The sequence below is a fragment of the Nannobrachium achirus genome, assembly GCF_963921795.1.
Source record: "Nannobrachium achirus genome assembly, chromosome: 20".
In the NCBI taxonomy this organism is placed as follows: Eukaryota; Metazoa; Chordata; class Actinopteri; order Myctophiformes; family Myctophidae; genus Nannobrachium; species Nannobrachium achirus.
Window position 1 is genome coordinate 28,367,633 of NC_137827.1, and position 13,837 is coordinate 28,381,469.

The window sequence follows — 13,837 nt, forward strand, 5'->3', positions numbered from 1 at the left end:
ACACACACACACACACACACACACACACACACACACACACACACACACACACACACACACACACACACACACACACACACACACATCCACAAGCCTAGCCTATATCACTTTGCGATTGATGGATTAGGCGATTGGCACTGGGAGACAGGCAGCGCCTTACAAGTTGCGAGTCAATCCACACCGCCTCCTACAGCAGTGGTTCTCAACCTTTTCAGGCCGCGACCCCCAAAATAATCATATTTCATAACAGGGGACCCCCCCCCCCCCCCCCTGTGGCGCGAGGTAAATAAACCTCGCGCCACATCCCTAAAAACACAATCCAGAGAGGCTCAGGCTTCAGAAGGCCTCGGATCATTTTATTCATTTCATTAAAAAAGCCGAACATGTTCGGGATAGGCACACTGGACGTCGTTCCGGAAGCGGCGCTGAACATTTGGTGAACATTGGGGGGCTCAAAAATGTATTTTAAACCATTTTTAATGGAATATATCGTCGGACCATGTAAAATGGTTAGCTGGCTAGCGTAGGACGAGCCAGGACCACCCACGACTCTACAAGCAGCTCAGGGTAAGTCAATTAATAAAAAAATCAAACCTCGGTTCGAAGTGGAGCCGTGAATTTGAGCAGTTCCAGGTCTATGTTTTTGATTGAAGTGATTTGTAATTATAATCAAAATCTACAAAGTATTTACAAAATAAATAACTTTTGAACGGCTCTTTGAAAAGAACGGATCCCAGAGATTCGGCTCACTTCAAAGTGACATAAATCCCATCCAAAAAATCGGCTCACTTCAAAGTGACATAAATCCCATCCAAAAAATCGGCTCACTTCAAAGTGACATAAATCCCATCCTCCCATCCAAAAAATCGGCTCACTTCAAAGTGACATAAATCCCATCCAAAGAATTGCGCATGGGCAGATCCTGTTCATTCTCGACTGGACACAGACTCTGGTGAGACAGGACACACATTGCCACTCAGAGGGAGCCCATGTGCTCTGCACACGGCTCCAAAAAGAATTGTATTGGATTGAAATAAAGCCGAACATGTTCGGGATAGGCACAGAATGAGTTGAAAAGTCATTAAATTGTCACTTTAGAAATGTGCAGATACGCAGATATACACTTAAAACTTGATGTTGGTTTGTTTACTGTTTAGTGAGAAAACATACACAAAATGTAGCACATTAAGTTAATCATCTGGGGACCCCAGACAGGTTGAGAACCACTGTCCTACAGGATAGGAGCTCGCTGCGGACCGAGAGACGAGTGAAAGAAGCTGCCTTCGTCACCTCCAGCATCGAAAAGCATCTGAGGACACCTGATAATAAGGGCGGCCGGCCCGGCTGTGATTGAAATGAAGCCGGTAATGACGATGATGAATGGTGTTTGCGTCCCACCTATCAGGATTTCAAAGGGCACTGTGTGATGCCAAGGTGGAGCCCAGTGTTGGGGTTTCGCACTGCGCTCCAACTGCTCCAGAGTTGCGGAATAATTCCAGGGATATTCTCCTGTGCATGTCTAGGTAAAGTCTTGGTTTTACCCCACCAATTTATTTTAATTAATCAAACTCATGGGATAATGTAAAAAAAACAGAAAATGACAATGCATGATCCACTTGCTACTTTGAATATATACATACAGTATATCAATACATTTCCAAAGGAACATTTGCAAGTTTCTAATTGGTTCCCAATGGCTTTCTCCTAAAGGTTATTTAATGCTCTTGAGGGCCTTAAACCCTGTCAGTGATGTTAAAAAGTAAGAGGCTTCTTTCCTGCCAATGTGAGCCGACGGTACTATCATATAGCACAGCCTCCTACCTTCCACGCAATGCGGTTGCCTTTGGTGTCGTGCTCCAGGGCGATAGGGAAGTCCCCGCGCTCGTAGAACTTGCGGAAGGCCGTGGGTTTGGCCGGACGCTCGCGGAAAGCCCCTGCCGCAGGCGGTCCCACCACCTGGACGGACAGAAAACACAAACAACAAAAATAAAGACCTGGAAGGGGAGATAGCATTCATGGCACACAGACAGACAAGAGACGAGATGAGTGGTGAAGACTAGGGATGGGACGATATGAAAATGTCATATAACGATTACTGTGACAAAAGAATTCGCGTTTTATGATATTATCGCGCTAATCAAATTCCATTATCCTGGGGCGGAACATTTGCCAAAAAATAGAAGATCTACAAGCTCACAACGCGTTGCAGCGCGTCGCGTTGTGAGCTTGTAGAACGGCTATTTTTTGGTAAAGAGATTTGGTAGAGAGTGAAAAAAAGATTGTATCAAGTACGTATATTTACATTTATTGGTAAAAGTACCTTTTACCAATTATAGAGGGATTAAATGGTACTGGATATGCAGCTCAGCAAATAAAAGGTGAATTGATCCCAGTGCATGCGGAGGAGGATGATATCACGATAAATTAAATCTCCACAATACGATTATCGTGAGTGTTTTTTATCATTCACGATAAATGATAATATCGCATATCGTCCAATCCCTAGTGAAGACAAAAGAGAGAGAGTCAGAGAGAAATAGAGAAATAGATTCACGCCGGTGAGAGCATTGTCTTAGGAAAGACAAAGACAGTTGAACTGTGAGGGGTATTTTCCTACTGGAATAGAATCACTCCCAGTCCCAATCCATTTTCTTAAAGGTAATTCAGGGAGACAGATGCGAATGTTCTTCCTCTCCACTCAGACAGACATACTACAAAAGATGATACAAATAATATGTGTGACTGTCTGTGTGTGTGCGCGCGTGTGTGTGTGTGTGTGTGTGTGTGTGTGTGTGTGTGTGTGTGTGTGTGTGTGTGTGTGTGTGTGTGTGTGCCGTGCGTGCGTGCGAGCGTGTGTGTGTGTGTTGGCCCAGAGGCACTGCCAGAGGCATTGCTAGCATCATCTTTTCTCGTCCTCTGTATTGGCTGCTGTTATTTTTGTTGTGGTGGCGGTGTTGGTGTTTGTAGGGATGCTGACGGAGGAAATAGTTTTCATACAATAACTCCAACTCGGTACAACAAGCACATTAGAGTCAAATGGAAGTGCGCAAACGGAATGAGTCTGCAACAGTGTATTAATATCACATTACTGACAATAAACGACACAACAGCAGCTGTGGAGGAACACTCATTCACGACGATAAGGCACAGAACAAATACATTAGGGCCAAGTGTCAGGCAAATGAACTCTTCTGTGCGCCGACTGACTGAAGATCCACAGGTTGCACCGGAGACATTTTCAACATCTGAGGAATTTGGACAGCGAGTGATTGAACACATTAGAGGTTTGTAACGGCATCCTGTGGCAGGCGAGCGGCGGATCGCTGGAGCCAATCATCTCTAAGCCTGCGTCCCCCCGTGCGCGTCCCTCGCCATCTGTGTCGCACTGCTACATGACTGGCAGATGTGTCACTGTCATTAATCCTCAGATTACCGCCCATCGAGAGACGGAGTCAGAGTGTGGTGGGACCAGTACGTGCAATGGTACAGAGAACCATGCCAAACTGGTTTCTGAGTATCTTTGACGTGAAGGTCCCCTTCAGAACAACTCCAGAGACTTTTATGTTATTTCGGGTTCTGGTCGACTTTACTGAGTTTGTGTTTACATGTCTGGCAGTAGTGTTGCCTGCTTATTGCATAATACGAAAAAACATTTTACAAAATGAGTAAAAAAAAAAGAAAGAAAAAAAAAGGCCCTGGAGCGCAAGCTAAATCAGAAAATAATGCACTTCAAGTTGCTCCTGTTATGTGGTGCAACTGGTGTGAGCATGGCAAGGCCCCGGAGAAATAGGAAAAGAGAGGAAACTATTACAAGGGATCTGGAGTGGGCGTCTCTCAGCACTGCATTTAAACAGTCTTAATGCACCGTGGGATTGTGGTGCAGGCATTTCAAATGAATCCGTTTGGAGCGTTTGTTTACCATGCCGGAGAGTACTGAATAATATTATGCTGAATTAATAGGCACAAGTTTGCGTACCTGCAGGAGAGGGAGTACGCAAACAAAATGTCTGTGACTAACAATGCGTGTAAACCGCACGAGTAAAAAGGCTCTCCACAGCGTAAGCCCCTCTGTAATATCCAAAACGAAATTCATTCCAACAAATGTTAGGCCATACGCCTGTGGGCATGTACCCTTGTATTGTTTTAACTCCCATTCATCATGAATACGCAAAGTGCGAGTCTGCCTCATCAGAAGAATACAGTTTCACTTGCGAGCGTTCCAAGGACAAACAGCCACTCAATCCTCAAGTGTTTGATGCTCTTTGATGTTGTGAGCCACAACCCAGTCAGTCAGTCAGTCAGTCAGTCAGTCAGTCAGTCAGTCAGTCAGTCAGTCAGTCAGTCAGTCAGTCAGTCAGTCAGTCAGTCTGTCTGTCTGTCTGTCTGTCTGTCTGTCTGTCTGTCTGTCTGTCTGTCTGTCTGTCTCTGTCATTGCCATTCCTCTCTGTCTCACACAGTCCTAGCAGGGGGGAATAGGCAGTGTGGTAAAGCTTGCAGATCAATGACGTAGCAGCAAGCAGGAGCAACAAAGCCCTCATATCCAGGCAGCTCGGACGGCCGTTGAGCCACGCTGCATGGCACAGCACAGGAGGGCCAAAAATAGCCCAAGCTGGACCGGCTAGTGAGGGGGGAGAATGAACCCAGACTGTATTGACTGGCTGAGTGGCCAGGAATGATGACAACCGCTGAGGTGAACCGCCAAGGTCCATGGCCAAGGTGTAATACCCTTCACAGCAGCTCCCCTGCTTTCTCTCCAATTATCGGCCATAGCACACAGGAACACACACATGCATATACAGTATGTACCTGCATGCACGCACGCACAGACACACACACACGCTCACCCACCCCCAAACACCCACCCACACACACTACCACACATACACCCACCCACACCCACGCACACCCACACCCACACCCACACCCACACCCCCACACACACACACACACACACACACACACACACACACACACACACACACACACACACACACACACACACACACACACACACACACACACACACACAGCTCCCTTCCTCTCTTGTGAATACAAGCCAGTGTTCCTCCATCTCACTGATGTGACTGCAATTGTTTCAGGATCTCTCCCCCCCCCCCCCCCCCGATGCCGTCCGTGAATCACAAAGTAATAAGCCAGCCTGTAACCTAGTTTACCTTCTAGCGGTCAAGCATAAACTATAGACTTGCTGCTAAGAAGCCCCAGGGGAATTGACACTCTCTCACTCTCTCTCTATACAGCACTCACAAAGGACAGGGGACGGGATAAAGTATTAATATTCTAGAGCAGTGGTTCTCAACCTGTGAGTCGGGACCACCAGGGGGGTCCCCAAATTATTGTGGGGGGTCCTCAGATGATTAACTTAATTGCGCAACATTGTTTTCTCACTCAGCAGTAAACAAACCAACATAAAGTTTAAGTGTATATAATAGAGGGTATCTGCACATTTCTAAAGTGACCATTTAAGGACTTTTTAATACCTCTAAAATGACAAATTAAACACTGGCCAAATTGTCAAATATTAGAGGCGGAAATTGTGAACATGGCCGATCTACATGCTCACAACGCCTCTACTATTTTCACAATAGAACCGTGTTATACCAAATGTAATGCCTCAACTCTTGGTGCTCGTCAGGGTGTATTCAAATATTATAATCAGAACCACCTCTAGAACCACTGTTCTAGAGGATGAATGTGTGAGTGTTACAGTACATGGTAGTGATATAATTTTGTCCTACTCTACTATGGACAGACTGTCGACCTATTTTACACTGCCGACATCAACTCCAGCTGACTCAGTTGCTCAGCAGCCTGAAACTATACCCTCATCTTAACTACTTAGTTTAGTTTAGTTTAGTTTATTTGATCATCTTTCACAGTGTGATACATTTTACAAATCATACCTCCACAAGAGAAAAAGAAAGACAAAACAAAACACTGGAGTGATCAAAGGGAATAGGCTGAAGCTATATAGCTTATAACTGCCTATCCTAAATACGTATCCTCCTTAGTTACAATAATGTTTAAAAAAAATGATGTACCGTACTGTACATCATTTTGTGTCTTTTCCCATTTCTTTCTCCTATTCTCCGGTAGCATCATGAGTTGGTTTCTTCTGTGCTCATGGTGTGAGACCAGGAGAGTGAGGTAACTCAAATAAATGCTACAATACAAATGGGTCCATTTAGTTCAGGTTTGTACACTCTTGGTTATATTAAAACTACACAGATTTTACTGTGCAACAGTGCCATGCAGTGCAGTTTTACACTTGCAAGTAATGACAACAACACTGTTGATCTATGACATCATATACAACAGTAGATATCATATTGATTTAAATATGGAGCGACAGCAGGACAATCTGAGGTTATGAATTCTCAATACTGTAATGTATGTGAAATATATTCAGGGATTTACTTTCTTGGCCTACTGGCAGTGTGCACAAGATATTTGGTGCTATGATCGCTTTAGAATTTTGCGGAATTAGCCAGGCAGACAGACAGACAGACAGACACAGACCTTCCTCTGGGCGGCTCACCATAGGAGCCATGCTGTAACTCAGGGATCTTCAACAGGGGGGTGCGGGACCCTTAGGGGGTCCTCAGAGTTACAACAAGGGGTCCTCCAAATCTTTGTGTGATAGAAACCTTTTTTTCTCTTTTTTTATATTAACCACTTGAACCCTAGCGTTCATTTTCGGAGAACTTTAGCCAAAAATAGCAGACCTACAAGCTCACTGCGAGGCGTTGTGAGCTTGTAGATATTTTCGGTAAAGAGCTTTGGTGTAGAATGGAAAAGGAGCAGACTAAGTACAGAGAGAAAGGTCTAGATTATTAAGTATTGACGGGTCATGGTTAAAAATATCTGAAAATACAAATTGACATGAATCCAAAATACACTGATGATTGTGCTGTCAAAAGATGAAACTATGGAATATATTAACAGGTTGTGGGGGTCCCTGCTTCATCTCTCTCTCAACTAAGGGGTCCTTGGACTGAAAACGTTGAAGACCCCTGCAGTAACTAATAAAGCTAGCGGTACCAAAGGAGCCTATAATTGCACCCACACTCGTAGACAGTAGACACACACACACACACACACACACACACACACACACACACACACACACACACACACACACACACACACACACACACACACACACACACACACACACACACACACACACACACACACACACACACATGCAGACACATAACATCCCGGCCCTGCCCCTCAGTGGTGGCCATAAAGCGGCAGGCTACCAAGAGAGATGGAGGTGGAAGTGTAGAGGCAATAAAAGGAGTGGAAGTGCCTGCTTGTGTGCCTCTGGTGCACAGATCAGGGAGTCATAACAAGGCAGTGGTGGTCAGATGAGCTGTAGGCCATCATTTCTCTCCATCCCCTTCACTCAGCCTGCAGATCCGTTTCCTCCTATACTGTTGTCCACTCCAACCACCTCACACCGTAAAACCCCGTTCACCTCAGCCGACCCACACAGGTAATAACGCACGCACGCACGCATGCATGCGCACACACACACTACGAGTGCCCCATGCAGAGGGGATTGGCCACGGGCAGCAGGGCCCCTCGGCTCCTGTCATTTATAAAGGTGTCATCCTCAGAAACAGAGATGCTCCCTCCTAACCTTATTAGTATGGCGCTTCCGTGGGCACGCTGCCTGCTGAGAGCGAGAGACAAAGAGAGAGACAGTCAGAGAGATGGAATAAAGACGGCGAGGCTTGAAATGGCAGCGAGAGAGAGTGACGGAAAAGGGAAGATAGTGGAGAAGGGGAGGAGATGCCATTGGGGTGGGGGGAGAGAGGGGAGAGAGAGAGAGGGGAGAGGTATAGGGAAACAGGGGGTGATGGGGAAAGAGTGGAGATGAGAGCAGGAGATAGAGGAGTGAGAGAGACGGGGAGACAGGAGGTGTGGCTCATCAATTCTGAGGGGTGAGTTCGGCGTGGCGAGGGCGCTGCAGCGTGGAGGTGATCCATCACCCAGGCTGCATGGGCCCCCAGCTCTCTCTCTCTCTCTCTCTCTACACCCAGCTAGGGATGGGACGATATGCGATATTATCGTTTATCGTGATAAAAAACATATCGTGGAGATTGCATTTATCGTGAAATAGTCCTCCGTCATGCACTGGGATCAATTCACCTTTTATTTGCCGAGCTGCATATCCGGTACCATTTAAACACTCTGTAATTGGTAAAAGGTACTATATACGTACTTGATACAGATCTGCTATTTTTTTGGCACATGTTCCACCCCAGGATAATGGATTTTGATTATCGCGATAATATCGTAAATCGCGATTTCTTTTGTCACAATCATCGTGATATGACATTTTCATATCGTCCCATCCCTACCCCCAGCCCCCCCCCCCCCCCCCCCTATTTCTCTCTCTATCTCTTGCGCTCCTCCATTCCTGTCTCTCTCTCTCTCTCCACGACCGCCCAAAACGCCTCTGAACGCCTGTGATAGATGTTTGGCGAGGGGCCGTCAATTCACTGTCAGCCCTGCCTCACCGTTACCAACATGCATCGCTCTCTTCCCCCCTCTCTCTGTCTGTCTGTGTATCTATCCATCTACCTCGTTCCACACACACATACCTCGGCCCCCCTGCCTCCTTTTCCCTTTCGGGGCAAAATTGCATTTTTGCTGCATTGCATTTCGTCGTTGTCGGGTGAAAACCTTGTATGTGCAAAACCGTTAGTTTTGAATTTCTCATTTTAAAAATTATTTAAACTAGTGAAAACAGCCGATCTACAAGCACACAACGCCTCGCACCGCAAGGCGTTGTGTGCTTATAGATCAGCTTTTTTCACTACTTTTGTGCGACGGCCTTGTGCGATGAAGCAGGGCTTTACTTTGCGAAAGAACATACAAATTTGAAACTTGGGAGATACGAGGTTTCCACCCGACAACGACGATTTGCAAGGGGGGTACCGAGGTGCTGCACGTGGGTGCATTGCATCACCTGTTTACTGAGGCGGCAAAAGGGGCTCAGCGACGGCAACTGCTCTCCCTCTCTCTCTCTGTATTTGCCTTCTGTTCCCGGTTGAAGGGTTATTGAAAACTCCCTCCCTGCCCCCCCTACCCACCCCCAGGCCCCCACCCACCCAACGCCCTGTGCAGGTGAGGGAGTGAGGGAGAGCGAGGGCCGGGTTGAGTCACAGAGGATGATGTAGACAGACGGAGGCTATCCTGATAAGGTCAGGTTGCACATCACTGCCGCAGCCGACAAAATTAGCTCTCTTTATTTACAGGGCATTTATTTTTTTTATTTTTTCTGCCATGGCTGCCTGGCCTGAAGTATGTGTGTCTGCCAGTCTGCCATCAGGGATGGCAGCTTGTGCTTTATTTTCCCCACCACCATTTCAAAGCGTGCCGTGTACTTTTTGCAATAGACTTTTTTTTTGGTAGATCCGTGGTTATGTAGGGCTAACCAAGGACTGGGGTCGCAAATTAGCTTCGACTATGAACCCTGTATATACAACGGTTTCATGTTTTTATAACTTGATAGTTGATAGTTTTATAACTTGATTGTTTTTTTGTATTTTCCCTGTCAAATAAACATATCAAATTATCAATACATAAATAAAGTAGTGGAGTGGAGACAGTACAGCACTGTATATGTGTACATTGCTATATCATGTCACCCAAACAATGACATAGACAGGGATTATTATTTTTTCTAACTTATTTTCCTCTCTATCTCTCTCTCTCTCTCTATCTGTCTCTCTCCCCTCGCACACACTCACTATCTTTCTGAAACTGTGGGGACAAAAAGGGGGCAGACGGGAGGGTGATTGCTGCTTTCAGATGAATAAATCGGTGATATTTGTGCAGAGGTCCATTAATTTCTAGCGAGCAAACGGCGTGAAATGCAATCAGTTTGCTAGCGCGTCTCATTGTCTGCAGAAATCAGTAGCGGTTTTGTAAGAGACTAGTGATGGGACAATATGAAAATGTCATATCACGATTGTTGTGACAAAAGAAATCGCGATTTACGATATTATCCAATAATCAAAATCCATTATCCTGGGCGGAACATTTGCCAACAAATAGCCGATTTACAAGCTCACAACGCGTCGCGATCGGTAATTTTTTGGCGTGACATTTGATAGAGAGCGAAAAAAGACTGTATCATGTACGTATATTATAAGTAACTTTTACCAATTACAGAAGGTTTAAATGGTACAGGATATGCAGATAAAAGGTGAATTGATCCCAGTGCATGACAGAGGATGATATCACGATAAATTAAATCTCCACAATACGATTATCGTAAGTGTTTTTTATCGCGATCAACGATAATATGGCTTATCGTCCCATCCCTATAAGAGACCATGCTGCAAGTCCCAACAGGGGGTCCAGGCTGCACAGCAAAACCAAGAGTGTTAATTTGACTCTTGAGTCGTCTTGACAAATTAACGCTCCAGCTTTTACTGTAACAAAAGAAAAAAAGAAAAAGGAAACTGTCAGTTGAGTGTGTGCTCAGACTGTCATCACGTCGCAGGCTTTCGCATCAGCTCCTTAGCACACGTGTGAGGGCGGCCTGCTCGTAATGATGTATGACAACTCGAGGGGTGAAGACAACAACCGCTACACTGGTAGCAATGTGATTTGACAGTCACCTCACATTACAAAGGAGTCAAACAGATTGCTAACAACAAACTACAAACCAATCTATATATACAGTATACAGTGCAGTAGGACAGTGGTTTTCAACCAGTGGTCCGTGGACCACCAGTGGCCCTTGAAGGGATTTCAGTTGGTCCCCAGCTAAATGATGGAGAGTTGGTAACCAAATGGTTCTTGTAAATGAAGTAATATAAATGTTGGTAACATCTATATTACTTAATTTACACTGTAGAGCAGGGTCTTCAAGCTTTTCAGGCCAAGGACCCCTTAGTTGAGAGAGAGATGGAGCAGGGACCCACCACAATCTTTTTATAGATTCCATAAAGTTGAATCGTTTGACAGCACAATCATCAGTGCTGGATTCATGTCGATTTGTGTTTTCAGATATTTGACCACTTGAACAGTCAATACTTAATAAATTGAACTTTCACTCTGTACATAGTGTGCTCTTTTTTCCCCTCTACACCAAACCTCTATACGCCAATCTACAAGCTCACAACGCCTCGCAGCTAGATCTGCTATTTTTGGCTAAAGTTCTCAGAATATGGACACTAGGGTTCAAGTGGTTAGTACAAATGAAAGAGAAAAAGTTTCTATCACACAAAGATATGGAGGACCCTCTGTAGTAACTCTGAGGACCCTTAGGGGTCCCGGACCCCCTGTTGAAGACCCTTTATGTAGAGAATTAGAGAATGCAGTTATTATTTTGATCAACGTTTGCCTGTCATCTCTCTATAGATCTGGTTGACGTGACCAGGCATCCCCGCCACATCAGCGTCAACTGCCAAAGACTGTCCATGATGCTGAAGAGTGTGCATGAAGTTCAAGTTGACTTTTAGAAGCAATCTTTAGTGTGCATTTTCTTCTGCATGAATCTGAAAGTGCCCCACTACATTCTGGCTCCAGTTAAAACCTTTAAGTAAATAGGGACATACAGATAGAAGAGAGGTATAGAAGAGAGTGAGAAGAGATGGAGAAAGTGAGGAGAGGTGGAGAAAGTGAGAGTGGGCAAGAGTGAGATGTCCCGGGGTAGAGTGTAAAGAAGAGAGTAAGAGAGCGAGATGGAGCTGGAGCGAGGGATGGAAAGGAAGGAGTAAGGGTGAGAGAGATAGAGAGAGTAAGGTAAAGAGAGAGAGAGAGAGAGAGAGAGAGAGAGAGAGAGAGAGAGAGAGAGAGCAGTGGTGTAAAGTAACTAAGTACATTTACTTAAGTACTGTACTTAAGTACAATTTTGAGCTATTTGTACTTTACTTGAGTATATCCAATTTCCAATAATTTTACTTCTACTCCACTATATCTCGAATCCAAATATTGTACTTTTACTCCACTACATTTATTTGAACACTAGTTACTAGTTACTTGCAAATATAAATTATGATATTACACAAACCACTTTAGCCCTATTTTATACCTCGGCTATTTGAAAATAGCAGATCTACAAGCTCACAACGCGTCGCATGGGCTAAGTACATTTTGATGCCAATACTTTCATACTTTTACTCACATTTTACAGTACATTTTGAATTCTGGACATTTACTTGTAACGGAGTACATCTACAGTGCAGTATTGATACTTTTTCCACCTCTGAGAGAGAGAGAGAGAGAGAGAGAGAGAGAGAGAGAGAGAGAGAGAGAGAGAGAGAATGAGAGAGAGAGAGAGAGAGAGAGAGAGAGAGAGAGAGAGATAGAGAGAGAGAGAGAGAGAGAGAGAGAGAGTAGAGAGAGAATGAGAATGCCCTGAGTGTGCTCCATCTTGTCTGTGTGTGGCCCACTTATCAGGCAGGCAGCAGGGTGGCCGCGTGCTTGCAGAGCCCCATTGGTTGATTCACATCACCAAACCACAGTGGTGATGATGGCACACGATGAATCAGGACCGCGTGGCAAAAGAGGGGCTACCACTTGTTAAGTGAATGGAAAACCACATCGTCTGAACACAAGCAGTTGACACAAAACACACACCGCTTCACTCAGCAATACCAGCAGAGCAGAAGGAAGCAGTCTGTATATTAAAATGACAACCATCTTGTGGTTGTTGCCCCCACCACTATATTATCTTATCGTTATTATTATTGTGACCGAAGGTCGCAGTTAAAAAGTGTACGCGGACAGACGGCCAGAGACATGATGTGCCGTTTCTCTCAGAATCCTTTTTATGCCCATATATGGAGATCCCTGATGTCATCAATATTAAGCCCATATCTAACAGGACTTCATATGGGAATGCCCATATATGGAGGAAGATTCTACAGACAGGGATCTGGGGCTGGGCATACAAGTCCTTCCTGACTACTAATTGAAGCCGAGGCCGAATTGGCCCGAATTGCATGAAAGAGGCCTCACAGCACATGGTTGGTTCTACAGATTCCAACTTTCGCACGCAGATAGCTCAGATCTTTGCCTACGTTCTTAGCTAGGCCTCAACCCAATCCGATACGTCTGACATCAGGACCCCTTTAATTTTCTGTTGGAATACAGCTACAGGGCAGTTGTTTTTGTCTAGCAGAGGAGCGGATGGAAACCTGAATATACTCCTGAAATTGGGGCAGCAGAACATTCTAGCATGCTGATTGCCTTAATCGTTACCAATAGAGGGTATGCACGTGACATCACTGTTGCTGGGAGTTATGTGGGAACGCCTCGAGTGGCAAAAAACTAATTTCTGCCATTGACAGTCCATACATCCAAACAGAAAAGTCCTATCTGATTGTATTAAACAAAGTAAAACAGACCAATATTGTGGCTGTACTGAAAGCTTGAATTATCGTCTTTCTATCTGCAAGTTTTTGTTTCATAAAAATCCACCATAGGCATGTTATGAGCTACTTTCTGTCAAGTCATTCTGTGCAGGTTTTTTTTTTTTTTAGTGTCAGAGTTTGGAAGCACTCGTTTTCAACAACACAACATCCTGCTGCCTCCTGCATTATGTGCAAATTAGAAACAGGTGGTATGCAGGACCATTGAGTGATTTGCAACTAGCACTTCCAAACTCCAATGCTCCATGCTGCTCAATGTTTTGCCACTCAGTCTAGATTAGGGGGGCGGGTCCCTGTGGACGTGCATACCCTCTATAGTAAATGTGAACAAAAAGGTAGAGGAGAAATGTACAAAGTACAAGTCGGTTATGGCAGTGAAAAATCTGTGACAATCCACCCCACCCCACCCCCAACAC

At 45.0% G+C, this 13,837-nt stretch overlaps 1 protein-coding gene across 1 annotated transcript in view; it reads right to left on the reverse strand.

Moving 5' to 3' along the window:
- pacrg (PARK2 co-regulated) overlaps nucleotides 1-13,837 on the reverse strand; it is a gene marked incomplete at both ends in the record, with an annotated part of 117,349 nt that overhangs the window by 81,098 nt on the left and 22,414 nt on the right. Inside the window, one exon of the mRNA XM_080750957.1 lies at nucleotides 1,822-1,956. Coding sequence (XP_080607083.1) covers nucleotides 1,822-1,956 — 135 coding nt within the window. The remainder of the gene's footprint in view (nucleotides 1-1,821; nucleotides 1,957-13,837) is intronic.